Here is a 20,660-nt window from a genome sequence, read left to right on the forward strand (position 1 = left end):
TGCCTTTGCCAATTTCCTTTAGCCATAATAATCAAAATGAACACCCACTATGATGTTTTGCCCAACATTCAGCTTGGAATAAGTGTCCCATCAACTGTGTTATTATTTTTCCTTTATTAACTTTTATTACATGGAAATTTCACCAACATTGTTACACTTGATACATAACAGTCCATGTAAGCTTGGCAAGGATAATTTTAGGGGCGAATGTTCGCCCTTTGGCAAAATTAAGGGGTTTTAAATTTTTAGTGGGCGAATATTTTGTATCATAGTACATTTTTACAAATCACCTCAAATAGCCCACCTTATTTTAAGGGAGAGGGTAAAAAAGGTAAATTTAGCCCTTGAAATGAGGACTTACAACCTTCCATTCGCCCATTTTCAAGAATAGGTTTTATTTAAGTGAATCCATTCGCCCATTTTCAAGAATAGGTTTTACTTAAGTGAATCCTATGGGCCAAATACCATATTTATAAAACAGGTATGGTAAATAAATAAAACGTCTTTTTATACTTACTCAAAAGGTATGATAAATAAATAAAAATATAAATAAACTAGACGTATCGTAAATAAATAAAACCTCTTTTTATATTTAGTCCATAACCCTCGTTCTATTTATGACGGATCAAGAAAGAGGTTTTATTTAAGTGAATCCTATGGGCCAAATACCATATTTGTAAAAGAGGTATGGTAAATTAATAAAAATATAAATAAACGAGAGGTATGGTAAACAAATAAAACATTTTTTTATATTTACTCCATAAGTCACCTTATATTTACGAACACTCAAAAAATGGGTTATAATGGCCAAAATACTATGGGACAAATACCATGGACTAGATTGTTATTAATACCATGCAAAAAACCATTATTAACCCTAATATTAGAATTAATAAAAATAAAAATGGCACATGGTATTGACCCATGGTATTCACGTGGAATGTAGCCTATTTAAATGGGGGAATTAAACCAGCATGTAGCCTATGCTAAGATTCATTAGGAATTTACAAAGTTTTATTATTTAGTGAAAGACGCGCCAAGATCTTACAAGATTTTATAATTGAGTAAAATATTCGCCATGCCTGGTGAGAGATTCGCCAAAAAATTATATATACATATTATATTATTGATAAAATCGCCTTCCATTTTTCCTATATACCATGGAGATTCGCCGATTTATTATATTTATAAATTTAGGGGGGGTTCTTAAAATTTTCCCTGAAGCTTGGGCACATTCAGATTATTATGAAAATACCACTTACATTTAAAACTTACAAACAAAAAAGCAACAAACTATAATCACTTACTATAGACAACCAACATTTTTTTAGTGATACACTCTTGAGCCTTAATAAAACCACATACAGAGATTCATAATATCTACCAACCTATGAATTGGGCTCAGTAAACCTGATATTCTTTCCACGACACATCTTTGAATAGTTAAAGTGGCAAATTTATATACTACAAATATTAAAAATAGATAACTCAAAGAAAAAGTAACATATAAATAGGTTATCTAGGAGCACACCACATCTCTAAAATGAAATAATCACAAAGGCATCTCGTGAAAATCATAGGGAGAAATCTAGCAGAAATTTTAAGATATACTATCTTAAACTACATGAAAATGGGGTCAAAATAAACACACCACATAACATTTTCATGAAACAACAACATAAATCATCAACAAAATCAAGAAAACGCCTTCATAGATCAGCATTTTCCAGTAATAAAACCCTAGACACAGTAGTGTCCCACCATATAAAATTATGATAATAGGAAAGACGCAATATTGTCCCACCATATAAAACTATGATAATAGGAAAGTTACTTCAGAATGATGTCGGTAGCGCCCCTCAAACATACCTAGAGAACGATGTCAGTAGAACCCCTCGAACATACCTAGAGAATCATCGTAGCACCAATATAGTTGTAGTACAAAATTCCACTACAAAGTAAAAATCCCCTCTCTACCCTACATGATATTTATAATTCATGACCTAAATATATACAACAGCATACAACTTATAGGAATAGAAAGCCTACAAAAATTTAAGAAAAATATTTTTATCAAATAAAGAAAATGCTAGCCTAGAAACTCAAGGAGCTTATAAATAAGGAAATTTATGCCATAGAGATACAAGAAAAACCCTAAATGAAATCAAATTTGATAAATGCATGCTACAAAAAGATGACTGGTAATAGTGGCCTTAAAAAACTTCAACAAGCCATAACTTCTTTGAAACAAAATCTCTCTCTGAAACTCTCTAAAACTCTGTCAGTAATTTGATCAATATTTAGAGATTATGTAATATATTGAAGTCTTATTTCATTTTATTTTTAATTTGTTTTCATTTTATTTTTAATTTGTTTTAAAAATGTCAAATCTAGGCAAAGATAATTAATCCAATCAAACTTTGTAACCAATCTTAGAATAATTTAATAATATTTTGATGCATGCATGGTCAATATTTAAGCATTGTGTAATATATTAAAGTTTTATTTCATTTCATTTTTAATTTATTTTAAAAAATCCCAATGCAATCATGGGAGATAGAAACAATTATTCATACTTATTATTATACTATACTTGAGACTCGAAGCTTTAAATAATAATTTGATGCATGCATGGTTAATAATTAGGCATTGTGCAATATGTTAAAGTTTTATTTCATTTTATTTTTAAAATGTCAAATGAAACTATGGGAGAGACTAATAATTATTATTATACTATATCAACTGAAGAGTGGGAGGCTCTGAGCCATTACAAATTATTTATATATTTTAATAATATGGATAATGCATTGTATCAAAGTTCAATATGTTGATAGTGGAGATTTGAACATGGGTGGATAGGATAAGAATCATTTGGTAAAATCACACTAAATAATTTTGATTGAGTTTTTAACAATACTCTTTAAGTCATCAAAGCTTAGCATATTACACGGAGGGATTTCAACACCAGTAAATACTATAACAATCTTCACCCGGGATTTGAACACCAGTGAATATGATAAGAATCTTTACTCTCAACTATTCAAGATAACTTCAATTAACTTGTTAAATCATTTAAATAAGATATTATTATAAATTTTAAACGTTCTATAATTATGTTTAATTATTAAATTAAAGTACTTTTAAAAAATAAGTAATGTTACTACTAATAATTATGTTTAATTATTAAATTAAAGTACTTTTAAAAAATAAGTAATGTTACTACTAATTTTGCACTGGAGTATGTCTTAAAACTTGGTTAACAGGTTAAGTGAAAGTCTACCCCTTTATTAGAGGTTGCTTCGTTATTCTGCCCCCCTTATTAGTGGTTGTTTCGTTTTCTTTGAATAACGGCGATGAGTCAACTTGCATTGGCAGTTAGAAGCTAGAGATGATAAAACCCTACCCTCTTATGCACCATCAGCTAGTTATTCTTGGTTGCCTCGTTTTCTTTGAATAACGATGAGTCAACTTACATTCACATTTAAAAGACAACTACTAGATTTTCCTACTGCTAATTTTTTAATTTTTTCCCATTTTACATTTGAATATTAAAATTAAATCTTTAACTGTGTAGAATTTCTTTACTTTATTCTGAATGAAAGTACCATATTCCCGCTATGTCAAAACTTAAATCTTTAACTATGTAGAATTGTTTTACTTCATTGTAAATGAAATTACCCATATGTCAAAAGTTATTTCGCCATGGCCGACAAATGGGATTGAAAGTAACATATTCCCACTTTGTTAAAAATGAGTTCGCCGTCCCAGACAACTAGGAATGAAGTAACATATTCTCACTTTTTTAGAATTTATTATTGGGAATGAAAGTAACATATTCTGATTTTTTATTGAGATGAAAACTTCGGGAATGTTCGTAAGAACATGATAGAAAGTTACACGACCAAAAGGCCTGGGGTAACCCATTGGTGGATTTCTTCCTAAAATCAACGGACCATTAGGCGAAAGCAAACATTTATTACATAGGAGGGGAGGGGACATGCTGTCATTTCCTATAATTTCTTTAATTTTAATTTTTAATGAAACGAATAACCCGTCTTTAAAAAAAGATTGATTAGTCCTAATATTCGTTTCGTAAAATAAAGTGAATTTCTTTCTCCGCCGAAATATTATTTAAAGATGAGTAGGTAATTCTTGGAAATTTCAAGATTCCATGCAACTCGAAAGCAGGAAATTTCTTTCATGTTTTCTGGAAAGAAATCCGTTGGCTTAGACCTTGAGTGATGGGCACTCTTCTGTGTGCCTTAAATGGTGTTTGGGCATCGACCCAAATCTCCCACATGTACGTGTAGTGACGCTTCCATCATCTCCCATATTCTCAATCAATCAATCATGGGCGCTGTGAGTGAGTTTGCGCAGTTGGCGTGGTTTGCATTAGGAACGCTGGTATTCATTATCCTTCTGGTAGTGGACATTGTGAGAGCATTCAAGAAGGGAGTTTTCTGGGTGCCAGGATTTGCTCTCGTTCTCAGTGCTCTCACGATTCAGATTATGACCTTCATCGAAGCGCAGAGTGACGAGGCTTTACTGAGTCAGAGCACGGACTCTTCCAGAACGTTACAAGATGATCAGGTTGGTAAGAAAAACTTATTCATGATACATACCAGTAGAATAATGATATGTGTGCTTGTGGCCCTTTTCCTTCCAGGAATGGTCCGTGCCCGCTCTGAAGAGAAATGGAACAAGTTTACAGCGGTTGGATTGAGTGTCATACTCGACATTTTGTCTGAGTTGCTAACCATATATCGCCGTTCTGCTCGTAATTCTACCTCTTATTCTCTCCATGGCATTTCGTGGGATTTGTTCTTGGGATCTGATGTGTTAATATCGATATCGCTCTTATGGCTTTTGAAATTGCTTCTCTTTAATATGTCTATCATGCCAGATCTTTCTCTAAAGTTGAACTATCTTTGTATGTAGGAGGGCCTACATTCTGAATTCATCCAACCCATTCAAATGGGAAAATCTTTCTTTCTATGCATGACTGAGATCCAAATCTAGTTGGGCTGCCATTCTCAATGTGTGATATTCAAACTCAATGGACAACAATGCCTTTTTTCCATAGACCAGCTCATAGGGTGTAAATTCAGTGGTGGTCTTCTAATTCAAAATGGATTTTGGATAGACTCCTAAGTGTCCCTCAGAGAGGAAAAATGAAAGTCCAAGAAAGTTCCTCGAACTAGCCCCATTGTAGAGATCGTCTCATTCTATGTCTACTACAACTTGAATGGGAAAAAATGGACTTACTATGCAAAAGTTATGGCTGAAAGAAGATGCCCATGGTTCCTTGGAAAAAGAGGCAAATCTTCAAAAAAATGCCCTAAAAGGCTTTATGAAGAAAATCACATCGGAGGAGGTCCAAGGCAGACTTAAGCGGAAAGGGGAAGCACCCTCGATTGTCGATCCCCAACATATCAGGTCAGAGGAAGGCACATGTGCATGATATAAGGCCGATGTGACACTACGATCACCGGTTGATAGATCAGCATCATTGAGGGCATGGAACATAAGGAAATGACCGAGCCGATGTGATATCGCGATCGCTGATATTGGTGAATCGCAATCGGCGATGCCATATGGAAAGACCCCGGGTCCATGAGATACGCGATTGCAATCAATTGCATCGCAATATCACGTCAGAGTTATACGACGGAGCAGGGCCATATATATATATATATATATATATATATATATATGCAATGATGCGATGCAACCGAACCCGAAAGGGTTGTAAATGCCACTGCATAATCATTTCAAGTCCACCATAAAGCCATTTTGGGATATTTTCAGTGTTTTAATGTATTTTTCAAATACAAAGGGAAAACCATGGAAAAGGAATTTGTGACATGCGATAACGATCTAAAAGGCGAACCCGATGGAATATAAGGCAGAATTCATAATATTTTAAGTCCAATAAACAATGATTTGGCATATTTTTCCCGTGTTTTACAGTGTTTCTCTATGTAAATAAAGAACACTATTTTTGGGGATTTCAAAGGCTTCATGGTCCCTTCTGTTGCAAAATAGGTGGCCACCATCCCTAAAGGAATTTGGCAATGATTGCTAATGCTCACAGGGGGATTCGAGCAAACAAAGGTCGGGAGCCAGAGAGCCCAAGAAGAGGAAACGAACAGACAATGTTAGTTGGCTTAAAAGCCATGAATATCAGAGACAGAAGGGTCTTGTTAGAGTTGTTGCTAAAAATGAGCATAAGAAAAAATCTGAGCCAAAGCAGGAAGCTAAGACGAACCAAAGCAGAAAGAGCTCAATTGAGAGCAGCGTAGAAAGTAAAAGGCAGAAGCAAAAAGAGGCTGAGAGAGAAAATGCAAATGAGCAGAGCAACCAAGGGAGTCACTTGGAGTTCAAGTGGAAAGCCAGAGGGATGTAAACTGATAGAGAGCTGAAGAAGCCACAGCCAAGAGCCAGGGCTAGAGCCAAAGCCAAGAGCTAGAGCCAAGAGCCAGAGCCAGAGCTAGAGCCGAGAGCTTCAAGAGCTAGGTATAAAATGGTTTCTAAACCCATTATTTCTATGTAAAACAGTGGATTTGAGCCAAAAGCTTGTAAAAAGGCCTTTCCCATAATCCCAAAGAGCCTAGTTGAGTTGACTAGAGCTCACGGAGATGTAGCCCGAGAATTTTGGGTGAACTCCTAATTAAATTGTTGTTCTGTGTGTTTTGTTTATTGTTGCATTAGTTATTATTGTATCTATTTATTCTCCTCCTCATCTGTGCAACTGGGCCAGCAAAAGCATATGGACTACTGCCACTCAAAGCATTCCCTTCATTCTTGCAAATCCTGATCTTGCCCACAAGGAATATTGGAGAGCAATTGGAGATCAAGTGCTGAAATCGTGGATCGTGGCGCGTATATGTTCTCCTGAATCTATCCTAACCAAATCAATGTTGATCTCATCAGCCGCACTAGCGGTCACAGTTTGCATTATAAGTTCAGTAGCTGGATGGGTTGTGCACCTTCCACATCCAATCATAGCCATTTCTACTCGTGCCGAAGCCTCGTTACTATCCATAATAGCTCTCTTGGAGCTTGTATTCATCCTTATAGCATGGGCAGTCATAGTTTGGAGGTCTCTTAACTCTGTACGTTATTATCGAAAATTAAAGGAGCAGAAGCTCAAGAATATATGTACGTCAGGCTGGTGTAAGGAATATTTTCTGGGGGATTTCTGGACAAGGCACATTCTAGAAGAACTGGAATGAGATGATGTATATGGGCGGCCAAACCTGGAGGGCAGGGGCTATGGAGTGGGTTGGGCGTGTGACGATAACCAGTGAACAAGCTGCATCAATAAAAAAAATCTATGGTGGTGAGTTGTAAGCAGTGAAGGAGTATTAATATAGGAAAATATAAAATTTATGCGAATCTAAACATATTAAAAAAGCAAGGAGGATGATAAGCAGTGAAGGATTATTAATTCACGAAAATGAACAGAATTCACGAAAACTGAAAAGTTTCATTGGAATGAGTGAAAGCAAAAGTTAAGGGCAGAATAAGAGAAATTAAAGTTTATGCGAATTGAGGTTGAAATAATAATAAGAAAGAGGTGGCATTATTGTTCCTTTAATCATTAAAGTGGCTGTCAAACAGAAATAAAAGCATTTAAATTATGAATTTCAATTATTGTATCCCGAGCCTTGTAGATATTGATATAAGGGAAATAGAAGCACGAAAGGAATAGATGCATAAAGTAAAAGAAGAGATTAAAGAACATGCGTGTGTGTTAAGATAATTAATAAAGTGAAATAAAGTGAATTTCTTTCTCTGCCGAAATATTATTTAAAGATGAGTACGTAATTTCTTGGAAATTTCAAGATTCCATGGAACTCAATAGCAGGAAATTTCTTTCATGTTTTCTGGAAAGAAATCCGTTGGCTTAGACCTTGAGTGATGGGTACTCTTCTGTGTGCCTTAAAAGGTGTTTGGTCATCGACCCAAATCTCCCACATGTACGTGTAGTGACGCTTCCATCATCTCCCATATTCTCAATCAATCGATCATGGGCGCTGTGAGTGAGTTTGGGCAGTTGGTGTGGTTTGCATTAGGAACGCTGGTATTCATTATCCTTATGGTAGTGGACATTGTGAGAGCATTCAAGAAGGGAGTTTTCTGGGTGCCAGGATTTGCTCTCGTTCTCAGTGCTCTCACGATTCAGATTATGACCTTCATCGAAGCGCAGAGTGACGAGGCTTTACTGAGTCAGAGCACGGACTCTTCCAGAACGTTACAAGATAATCAGGTTGGTAAGAAAAACTTATTCATGATACATACTAGTAGAATAATGATATGTGTGCTTGTGGCCCTTTTCCTTCCAGGAATGGCCAGTGCCCGCTCTGAAGAGAAATGGAACAAGTTTACAGCGGTTGGATTGAGTGTCATACTCGACATTTTGTCCGAGTTGCTAACCATATATCGCCGTTCTGCTCGAAATTCTACCTCTTATTCTCTCCATGGCATTTCGTGGGATTTGTTCTTGGAATCTGATGTGTTAATATCGATATCGCTCTTATGGCTTATTCTCCTCCTCATCTGTGCAACTGGGGCCAGCAAAAGCATCCGGACTACTGCCACTCAAAGCATTCCCTTCATTCTTGCAAATCCTGATCTTGCGCACAAGGAATTCATTCTTGCAAATCCTGATCTTGCGCACGAGGAATATTTGAGAGCAATTGGAGATCAAGTGCTGAAATCGTGGATCGTGGCGCGTATATGTTCTCCTGAATCTATCATAACCAAATCAATGTTGATCTCATCAGCCGCACTAGTGGTCACAGTTTGCATTATAAGTTCAGTAGCTGGATGGGTTGTGCACCTTCCACATCCAATCATAGCCATTTCTGCTAGTGCCGAATCCTCGCTACTAAACATAATAGCTCTCTTGGAGCTTGTATTCATCCTTATAGCATGGGCAGTCATAGTTTGGAGGTCTCTTAACTCTGTACGTTATTATCGAAAATTCAAGAAGCAGGAGCTCAAGAATATATGTACGTCAGGCTGGTGTAAGGAATATTTTCTGGAGGATTTCTGGACAAGGTACATTCTAGAAGAACTGGAAGAGGAAGAACGAAAAAACCACATAGAAGCGGAAGCGGTAGAAGCTCAAGGAAATTGTTTGCAAACTATTCCCGTGATGAAATGGACCAACAGTTTAAGCGTTAGATGTCTCCTCTGGCTGCGATTTATTGTGGTCTTCTTCAGCAACGTATGTCGGTTCCTCTTAGAGGTTGCGATCTATAATCGCGTTTTCGACAAAATAGTGTCACTAGTTTGTCCAGATAACAGTGCAGAAGCAAAAAAGTACGAACCAATTTTTAACAACGTGTACATTGTTGGGGAGATTCCTCACACCGTGTGTGTAATGAATCTAAAGTCCATCAGACGTGCAGAGCAAATTTTGAATAAGGATTTCGTCGATGACCAACGTCTGATTAAGTTTCTGAATGAAAAGATGTCGTCGCCACTAGACAGAGCTCAGAAGTTGCCACCGCTGCGCCTGGGTAAAGTACGGTGTTTGGATCCTCAAACAGCAGATCATCCAGTCAGCCAAGATGATGAAATGTGGGAAAGATACTTTCCGTACATGAGAGAAGGGTCATGGTCATGGAAGCTAACAGCGGTGGTCATTGATCAAAATAATTCTCTCCATTTCACCTGCATCTGGGAAAGAAGCTTTAGAAGCATACAAGCAGGCATGGACACTGATGGATTTGGTTGACGAGTGGCATCCGGACTCAGACAGTTTGCTGAGGAATGCAGCAGATAAAGAAATATTACTCAACCCAACAGAAAAGATCAGCGATCGCGCCGGCAGAAGCATGGATATTCCAGATGCAAAGACCATCATCACAGAACTTACAGAAAGCAAAAGGAAAGTAGTCGAAGAGGAATGTGGAAGGATAGATAAGGAGGAACCCAGATCCAGTCCGGTGGACTGGGAAAAGTTAGCGGTGGCCATCGCACTGTATAATTTATGCACCACTATTGTTGGCAGGGGCGCAGGTGATTCTACAGCAGTGACACTGGAATTAGAAAGGTCATTGGCAGATCTTATTGCTGGTTGCATAAACAATGTGGGTAAGGCATTGGTGGACAAATGTAGGAAATGGGCACAAAATTTGGAGGAAGAGCAATTGGTGAAAGCAATTCACACTGCCGCTAAATACAGTGGAGTTGTGAAAGCGTTGGTATCGAATCCCAACATCAAACCATTGACACAAGTGTCAACGGTATAACATTGCGTTTTAAATATTCGTTTAGTGGCACTTTTTATATCTGGGTTCATTTACATATCTAGATGTCACATGCATACTAAGAGATCTTTTTACTAAAACGATCTTTTGACATTATTTCTGTGTGCCATATTTACAGGACTTGGTCTAAAAAGGCTGCTCCACAGGCTTTGGGCACCTAGCACATAAAAGGTACACAGGGATGCTCAGGAGCACTTCTTCTTCCGCAAGCGTTTAAGGCTACTACTGCTGCTTGGTAGTTTTTTATATTACCTATGCTGATATAATTTTTTATTACGCACTGTACTGTCCACTTTTTATAAAACTCATCTATGTCTGGGTGTTGTTCATGAAGCCATGTGATGTATGTTTCATGGTTTTTTATATTTCGCAGTTATATATATATTTGACGATAGTAATATTTATGTTCAGGGGTTACTATAGCCGGTTTGGCTGTGATTTGTATTTTGTTTATATGGAACTCTGTCAAAGCATAACGGGATATGATCAAAGCCTTCCTGGGATGGTGCTTTTTGACGAGTGCCATTGTCACATTGAGAATGTAATTTTCAGAGTTGTTTTTAATGTGATTTTTTGGAAGTTTTTTTGGTGAGTTTTTTCGGTTTAATTTCTTTAAAATTCGGCAAGAATTTCTTGAAATCACAAGTTTGATGGGTAATCTCTACAGAATCTAAGTGCCCTAGCATTTTTCAGGTGTTGATTCCATATATAGAGTCAAAAAACAAGTTTAAATAACACAAATCAATATTTCACCTCAAATTTTTCTACCTTTCGGACACGAAAGTCCAAAAAGTCTCACTATAGACAACTCCCTAATTTTCATTGTTCAGAAAATTCTGATTTTCATGAGAAAGTTACGGATTTATTTCCCTTTAAAAAAGTATGAAATGTTTTTAATAAATTGAAGATATATAATTTTGTTAATTGTTATATGAAATGTTTAAAATATTTTGACTTTGTTTAAACATAATTAAATTAAAGTAAAAATATTAAATTCAAGTTAGTATTAAAATTTAGAATCGGGTTAATTTAGATTCAAGTGATGGGTAAAGTGAAGTATTTGGTTATTTGTAATTCAACATTATTTACTTTGTTTAACCAAAGCAATAGGTGGTTAGCCTATTACCGAAATGCATCTTTAAATGTTTTCTAAAATGTAATTATGCAATTTAGAAAAACAATGTACAATACTTTTTTTGGTATAAGATTGAAGAGCATGTTCAAAATATAATGAAAGCTCCTTGGTCCTCAATGATGGATGAAGTTACCATCTGGAACATTGGACCAATCACAAATATTACACAATTCTATTTTGGAAATTTTGAACAACAATATGAATAATTGTGGCAATCACTTATAGTATAATTAAAGTTTATTATAAAATTGAAAATATATGGAAATTTATTTCCTATAAGATGAGGGCTTTAAAGGCTAATTGGAAATATTTTCTAGAATATAACCATGCAATCTTGCTCTTATACATAATGTTCATGGCATTTTTTTTATTTAGAAAAAGTTATAAGATATATTTTATTTTATTTAACCGTATAAATTCCAATAGCGTAAGAAATTTAATATAATATATACTAAATAATTTTATATATTTTTAAAAAAAATTATAACTGAATAATATAAAATATTGTTTATTAATGAAATTAAATCAACTAAAATAATGTTAATTCAACCTAATACTATATTTAATTGAAATGAAATATATAAAAATTAAATAATTATTATATTAATAAATTTTTTTATTAAATTTTAAAAAATATAAATTAAATAACAAAATTTATATTTATTTTTTTTTTTTTGAAATTACAACTAATACTAAAATAAAATAATAAATAAATAAAATAACAAATAATCATATAAATGACTGAAAAACTATATTTTGAAAATAAATAAATATATAAATATATATATATAAACCAATGTTAATAAGATAACATTGATCATACCCAGAGGCATCTGGCGAGTGAAAGCCTGCTCCCTTACGGACCACCAGCGGGTTATTACAGGTGGCGTGGTTTTCCTTGATAACCGTGATGAGTCAAACCGACATTCGCGGATAGCAGCCAGAGATGGCTGTCCTCATTGTTGGTTTGACACCTGAATTTGATAGGTTTTGCCACCTTCAGAGAAAAAAAAAAAACAAAAACATTGATCATACCCAGTGACTCATTAGATTTATAAGCATTCATATATTTTTGCTTCTTTGAAAAAATACACAGCTCGGTGGAGCATACATTCGGAGAATTGGATTCTCGCTTCTATGTCATTGTTTTTTAATAATATGATATTCGCAAGTGTTCGTGCAATTATCAAGGAGTGGAAAGCTGATATGATTTGATTAGCATTAAAATTTAAGTATTACCATCATATTACGAATAATAAATGACCAAAATAATAAATGATCATCCTATTACCGAATATGGAATACCTGCTGTAAAAGGCATATATTTTGAAATCAATAACGTAACTATTTCAGGATATGCTTTTAAGTCAATAACATAATAAATGACCAAAATAATAAATGATCATCCTATTACCGAACATGTAATACCTGCTGTAAAAGGCATATATTTTGAAATCAATAACGTAACTATTTCAGGATATGCTTTCAAGTCAATAACATAATGTGCACGTGAGAACTCCCTCATACAATATGTTTTTTATTTTCAGAGACCTCTAAGTTAATTATTTTCTTTATGTATATAATTGTTTCCATTTAAATTGAATATCTTTGTATATACAATTATTTCTATTTAATTTGAATAAAAGTTATGGGAAGATTAAAGAAATTGTGAAGATAAAATGAAGATCTTTTTCATCGGTTGGGTCAATATAATTTAGAGGACAATTTTAAAGAGTTAGAAAAAGCATTGACCTAAAGGAGATTGAAGCTATTTTTGACTTTCAAAATGATGATGCGTGCCCATGTGGAGCCGCAAGGATTGGTTTGACTGAACAATGTTTTCCCAATCAACTCCATAGAGGGAACACCTTCAGTGTGAAAAAACATGTTTATAATAATAAAGAATAATTCTATTAGCTCATAAAGAAATAAAATTAAAGTGCTTAATTATTGAGCCAATGGAGGTAAGAGTTCTCTTCCAGAAGGGTGTCACCACAAGAGTACATGGACACCATCACAGACTACCTAGCATGGCATCGGTTTGCCACCATTGATCATCGTGAGGATGTCGAAGAATTTGTCTTCCCACATTTGTCTGAGCCTTAGTGATGTCTTTCATGGCTTACTCAAGCCTATTTTGTCTCACATGGGTACATGTGCAGATTGTAATGTAACATCTTGTAAAAGTGAAAGAAAAAGTGTCGATAGTAGAATGTAATGGTCATGTAGTAGTTGAAGAGTCATGAGGGTAGGTGAAGAGTCACAAATGGGAATGTCAAGGATCGCCCCATCCTTTACTATTTATATAACCTCATAACTCATTGTACGGGCTTTTGGGAGCTAAGCTTCCTATAGGTGTGTCTTAGAGAAAGCTTGGAGTGTATTGTAATGAGCCTTGCTTCTCCATAGTGCAGAACCAGTATATCTCTTTGGAGGAGTAGGTGGCAATGATTGTAATGTTTTGTTGTTGAGACTAGTGGTTGGTCATAGTTTTATGTATGATTGGAGCTTTCACTTTCTTAATATAAGAGAGCGAGCACATTTGATGCATATGTTGTTATTCTATTTCATCTATATTGGTTACTCTAATGATATGTGTATTTGTTGTTTACACATGTATGTATGGACTTTCTATACATGTTTGTATGAATCTTATCGAGATGTGCTATTGGTTTAACCATCAGTTTGGATGATTGGCTAACCTTCTTTAAAACTTGTGATGTATCTCTCTCGCGTGTTTCCTTTCAAGTTGCATGTTGTCACAGGTTTCCAAGGGGCACACTCATACCCCCGTTACGTGTGTTAGACCCATTCATGCACCTTCCTTGACTTACTGTGCATGTCACACCCTTACTACGAACAGAGACATCTTACTCACCTCTACATGCAACTGCGGTCAAGGCGATATCGTACTACCCCACCTTTGGGACTCCTACAGCAAATGGTCTAAGGTCTAGTTAGGAATTCTTACCGGGGAGATCCCCTAACATGTTGGTGGGTCCAACACTGTTAACAAGTTGGAGATGACAATCGAAGAAGGGAGAAGAGCTTGCGACGTATCATAAGTAAGTATCTTTCCATTCTCCAATTCTTCTAGGAAAAACTTTATAGTCTTTGATTTATGTTCTTCCAGACCATGCCACTAGGTCTAGGGAAGATACTCCTCTCCGCAGTCATAGATTTCATATAACAAAAGTCATCCTTCAAAACCTTTCAGATTTACAGAAGCAGGGGTAGATGGGAATCTATCATGGAGATAGGTATGAGGATAAGATTAATGGGGCATATGGTTGTAGGCCTCATAGAAGACACCAGATGGATAGAGATGAAATAGTTAGAGCTGGAAGATCCTTGGACACACTTGAGAGGATGGGTACTAATCATAGATTATATTATAGTTCTGGTTTTGAGAGACATCATCACCATCACCACTTACATCCTTATAGGAGGAGTGAGAACGGATATTTTCTAGAAGACTTCAACATGTCCAAGCACCCTACATTTTATGTTGAAATGAAGAAATCAGAAGATGCAAAAGCATGGATGATTGGGATGAAGAAGTTTTTCATATTGCGTGATTTTTCAAAGAACATGAAAGCCAAGATAGCTACCTTTAGTATCAAAAGGAATGTAGTCATCTAGTGGGAAGATGTTAATCATACCAGATGCATTAGAGAGGAAGATCTAATTTGGGATGAGTTTGAAAGACCCTTCAAGAAGAAGTACTATCTAAAAGATACTATGAAAAAAGGCCAAGGAATTATATGATCTCAGGATGGGTTCCATGATAGATGATGAGTATACGAGCAGGTATTTGAAGCTATTGACGTATGTTCCTTATCTCAAGGATGATAGAGTGAATATTCAAAGGTTCATTACTGGGTTGTTGGTAGCATTCAAAGATCAGATTTAGTTTGATGAGCCTTGGTCATTGGAGGATTCCATCATAAAGGTGAAGCATTTTTATGAGCAGTCAAAGTGCAAGCCTGAGTTCAAGTGTGATTGGAAAGGTAATGCGAACACTAAAGGAAAATGGCCTAAGAAGAGAGGAAAACCTCAGGATGCAGATGACAAGGAAAATATGGCACCATACAAGAAGTTTAATTCAATTGAGATAGGACATGGGTCTCAGCCGAAGGAGTAGAATAAAGGCGATGGAAGAAAACCTTTGAGGTGTTGGAATTATGGTGGAGAACATCAGAACAGGTATTTCCCATCACATCAGTGTGGAAAGCCTCACATTTACAATGCTCTAGAGGCACAAATAGTTGGGGATGTTGGTCATAGTATTCCTTGGATTCATGTAGTAATTGATACCAAGCAGGAAGATCAGGCATGCATTATCAAGACGAAATGTAAGCTTTCGGATAAATTTTTTTCTATTTCAATTGATCTTGGATCAAATTATATCTATATCAGTCTTGACTTGGTGGATAACTTTTTCTTGAATAAATAAGTGCATGCAAAATATTAGTCGGTGCAGTTGGCTATAGGGACCAAGGGAGGAGTTCATCATTGGGTGAGATTTTATACATTTTATCTTAATGGAATGCCTACATCACAAAATATAAATGTGATTCCTTTGGGTTCATATAGTATGCTTTTGGACATGGACTAGATATTCATTCACAGGATTAAAGTGGACTTCTATCACAAGGCTATTGATTTCCTGTATGATGATGGGTAAAGGAGAATCTTGTAGGGAAAGAAGAAGCCTACATCAATGAGAATGGTTACACCAATGCAAGAAAAGCATAAAGGTAGAAAAGGATGTTTATTGTTTGTAGTGCATGTTTCTAGTGATAAAGGGAAGAGTGTTGAGGATGTGAAGACTTGAAGAATTATCTTGTCTTACAGTAGTTTCATGATATGTTTCCTATAAAGATTCCAGATCTATCGTGTTATAGGTAGGTGGATTTCTCCATTTAGTTGGTGCTAGGAGAAACACCAACATCTGATGCACCTTATAGGATGAGCACTCTGGAGTTGATGGAAATCAAGTTTCAACTTAAAATAAATTCTTGATAAGGGATACATAAGGCCAAGTGTGTCCCATTGGGGTGCATTAGTGTTGTTTGGAAGGAAGAAGGATGGTACTGTTATATTGTGCATTTATTACAAGTAGTTAAATAAGGTAAACATCAAGAACAAGTATCCATTTACATAGATTGATGACTTGTTTGATTAGTTGAAGGGATCAAAAGTATTCTCAAATATTTATCTTATATCATGATATCATTAGGTGTGCATCAAATAAGGAGACATCTATAAGACTGCATTTCGGTTGAAGCATGGAGACTATGAGTTTGTGGTGGTTCCTTTTGGTCTTATTAATGCTCTAGCCACCTTCATGTGTTTGATGAATAGTATATTGCATCCTTACCTGGAAAAGTTTGTGATCGTATTTTCTGATGATATATTGGTATATTCCAAGAATGAGGAGGAGCATGAAGAGCACCTAGAAACAATTTTGAGATTACTGAGAGAGCATTAGTTATATTCCAAGCTTAAAAAGTGCAGTTTCTTTCAAACTTAAAATCATTACTTCAGACATGTTGTTTCCAAGGAAGGGATAACAGTGGATGTGGAAAAGATTAAATCCATCATGGAGTTCCCAACTCCTAAGAATATGGATGCGGTTATATGATTCATGGGACTAGCAAATTATTATAGGAGGTTCATGAGGAACTTCTAAAAGATTGTCTATCCTATTACATCTTTGTAGATAAAAGGAAAGGATTTTGAATGGACTAAGGATTGTTCAACTAGTTTTGAGCAGTTGATGCATTTTCTTACAAATGATCCAATTTTTAATATTGCAGGTCTTGATAAGGAGTTTGTGGTTTGTACAAATTCTTTAAAGGAGGGAATTGGTGGAATCCTAATGCAGTAAGGATGGGTGGTATGCTATGAGTCAAGGAAGTTGAATGAGCATGAGCATAACTATGTGACTCATGATCTTGATTTGGAAACTAACATTCATGCATTAAAGTTGTGGAGGCATCATCTCTTTGGCATGAGGTTTATTCTGATGAGTGACCATAGTGGACTAAGGTTCTTGTTTAACCAACCCAATAAGAATGCAAGGAAAGCTACATGGTTGGCTACTCTCAGTGAGTTTGATATCGAGATTAGGTACATTAAGGGTAAAGAGAAGAGGGTTATAGATTCTCTAAATAAGAGAGTGCAGGTGAATCATATTTCAGTTATAAGTTCTTAAAAGAAATATTTGAAAGAAAATATTTTGCATGTAGGACAACATGTTGAGAGGCACCAGTAATTGAAGAATATATTGCAGCAATAGAGTGAAGATGATAGGGACGAGGAGTATCACCTCACAGCATATGGCTTGATGAGATTCAGGAATGGGATTTATGTTCCAAATAGTAGTGAGCTTAAAAAGCTTAACTTGATGGAGTTTCATGTCAAGCCATATTCAGGCCACCCAGGATACCAGAACACTTTGATAGTGTTTAAGAATTTATATATTGGCCAAACTTGAAGAAATAGGTGGTTGCATTTCTTGCAAGGTGTTTGGACTGTCAACAGGTGAAGGATGAATACAAGCATCCAGTTGGTTTGTTTCAACCTATTCTAATTCCATAATGGAAATGGAAGTCCATTTCCATGGACTTTATTACATGACTTTCAAGGACGTCAAGACAACATGACTCAATCACGGTTGTGGTTGATAGGTTGAGCAAGGTTTCTCACTTCATTGCGGTGAAGTATACTAATTCTTCTAGTGAGGTCACTCAGATCTTCATCAAGGAGATAGTTAGGTTGCATGGAGTTCCATAAAATATTATATCATATAGAGATGCCAAGTTTACAAAATATTATATCATATAGAGATGCCAAGTTTACTTCCAAGGTTTTGAAGGATTTATTTACAAGATTGGAAACAATGTTATTTTTTTGTACAACTCATCACCCATAGATAAATGAATAGATAGATAGGGTTAGCATGATTCTTGAGGACATGTTGAGGATGTATGTCAGGTATTAATAGAGGAAGTGGTAGGTCAGAGTGTATATCAAATTCATCTCATTAAAAAGGAAGATTTAGAATGGGGTCTGCGTCATGATTACAAATACATACATATCGAACTCATACAATTTGGGATTAATTCTCTTGTATGACGAAGGTTAGATAACTCGTGTCTAGCTTGTGTTCTTCATACCAGACACAATAAATTTGAAGACGTGTTAATAGGAGGATTCCAAGGTCCCTTAAATAATAGTCATGTTTGGTCTTCAGTCATCCCAAGATACCAAGTGTCGCTTATAGATAGATACATTAATGAATTTCTCCAAGCTTACATACAGTTCCATGGATATGATACCGCCCCTCATACACAAATAGCACATCTCCAATCTAAAGTTTATATTAGATTTGTTTCCTCTACTATGCCTCCACTACATCCTAATCTATCATAGCGAGCATTAAAATAAGGTGTCATTGTTGGTCCCAGTAATACTACTCTGTTCCAAGTTGGATTTTTTGAACTAAATCTGCCATCTAAATGGAATAGTGAGTTTACTTTGATGTCATAGAAGTATCCTCAAATAGAAAGCTCTTCAGCTCCAAACCAATTAAAGTTAGTTCCAAACCCCTGATGGTAGTACCAATTTACTGTTCCAACCAACTACTTTGAAAAAAAAAATTACCAAGAAGTTAGTCAGTCAGAGTCTCTCGTTCTATGTAAATACCACCCAGACTGTCAGTATCTTCAAGTAGCCATAATCATCGTCAGTTACCAAATTGTGTATATTGCCATGAAAAGGAAAAAGAAATACCAAACCACAACTTCTACATCAAACCAAGGACAACATTCAGGCTATCTTGAATGCATTATGTTCCCTGTCCGAGACCATAAAATCTCTACTCTACCTAGAGAAAAGACAGGCGCAAAAGTAGAATTGTTGGAAAGGAAACTAAAACCTGATAAAAGCACCCCTAAATTCAAAGATGGGGCTATCCAGAGTGATTTTCTATTTCTGCATTACCGATCAGCCACAAAGCCTGAACCAGTAGAATACTTAAAAATTTATAATTATTCTAACTACATGTCTGTCTGTGTGGCCCAAAACATAGAGGATCTGGTAAGAGACATTGAAGAAGTAAAAGAGCATGTCAAAAATATCCACCAGAGCATAGATACAATGTATGCTCACCAGAATACTCGTGAAACTCAGTTAATAGAAATTAATGATCAATTAGGGGTAATAAGAAAAACAGTCACGAGTTTTGAAACTACTATGAGTAGATCAAGATCTCCCCCTAGATATTCTGAGATAAAAGAAGGCCCTAAATTCACCTTGGTAAAAGCTTCCCAGTCCTCATCCATTCTCTGTCTAAAAGTTTTTTAAAAAGTTGAAAAACATTTTGAAGCCTTAACAAAGGGTACCGAGTTAGCACGAGAAAAATTAAACCTTTTGGAAAAGAAGATTTCCGAATTTTACACGAGAGAAATAAAGATGGCAAGCTAGTCAGGGGATGAAGGCAAATCCTCTAAAAATAAGCAGAAAAGAGAAAGGTCTTTTAGATTTTCTAACAAAGTTTTAAAGACATCAGAAAGTGGTGTTAGCTCTCATCATAAAAAGAGTCCATTCCATTCTTGGACTCAACATCTTGCCTCTGCAGAAGTTAGAGATGATATGAATGTCCAAACAAAATTTGGAAATCAAAACAATACTTTCTTTATCAATTTTGATTGTCTAAACATAGATTAGACATTAATTCTCCTACAAAAGATTAATTCATGGGCTTCTCAGAAGAAAGCAGACACTATAGCTTCATGTAAATAGGTAGTCATATTAATCTCATGGAACCTAACAGGGAATGCCAGACTATGGTGGGAAACGCTTAAGAAAGAAGAGAAAATAGAAATTCTTAAAAATGATGATCCTTTGGAAGTTATATTGATGGATCTCTCCTATGAATTCCTGGGAGTTGTTATCACCTCGATTGAACCTCAGGTTGAAGAAAGGCAATGCCAGGGTAACCACAAACCACGCTTAGCCAAGTAGCTAGCAGTACTATGGATTCTGCCTATCAACTTGAAAACATTCACTCAGAAGCAATGAAATGATTAATGAAGTACACAAAACATTTTGACATATGATCACAAGAGAAGAAACTAAACTAAACTTCATACCACATGGATCCCAAAGAAATAACTGCAATTTTTATTAATCTCCTACTAAACTACTACCAAATTATGTACAATCAAGGCATA

At 35.6% G+C, this 20,660-nt stretch overlaps 1 protein-coding gene across 1 annotated transcript; it reads left to right on the forward strand.

The window, feature by feature from the left end:
* Positions 1–7,999: 7,999 nt before the first annotated feature.
* On the forward strand, positions 8,000–10,737 carry LOC149145030 (uncharacterized). The gene is made up of 2 exons (XM_089449346.1): positions 8,000–10,259; positions 10,402–10,737. Exon 1 carries the CDS (start codon positions 8,033–8,035, stop codon positions 9,746–9,748), a length of 1,716 nt encoding a protein of 571 aa, XP_089305472.1. The 5' UTR covers positions 8,000–8,032; the 3' UTR covers positions 9,749–10,259; positions 10,402–10,737.
* The last annotated feature ends 9,923 nt before the right edge of the window (positions 10,738–20,660 follow it).

Source organism: Pinus tabuliformis, chromosome X (assembly GCF_031772625.1).
Source record: "Pinus tabuliformis cultivar Carrire ecotype Pingquan chromosome X, CPIR1, whole genome shotgun sequence".
Lineage (NCBI taxonomy): Eukaryota > Viridiplantae > Streptophyta > Pinopsida > Pinales > Pinaceae > Pinus > Pinus tabuliformis.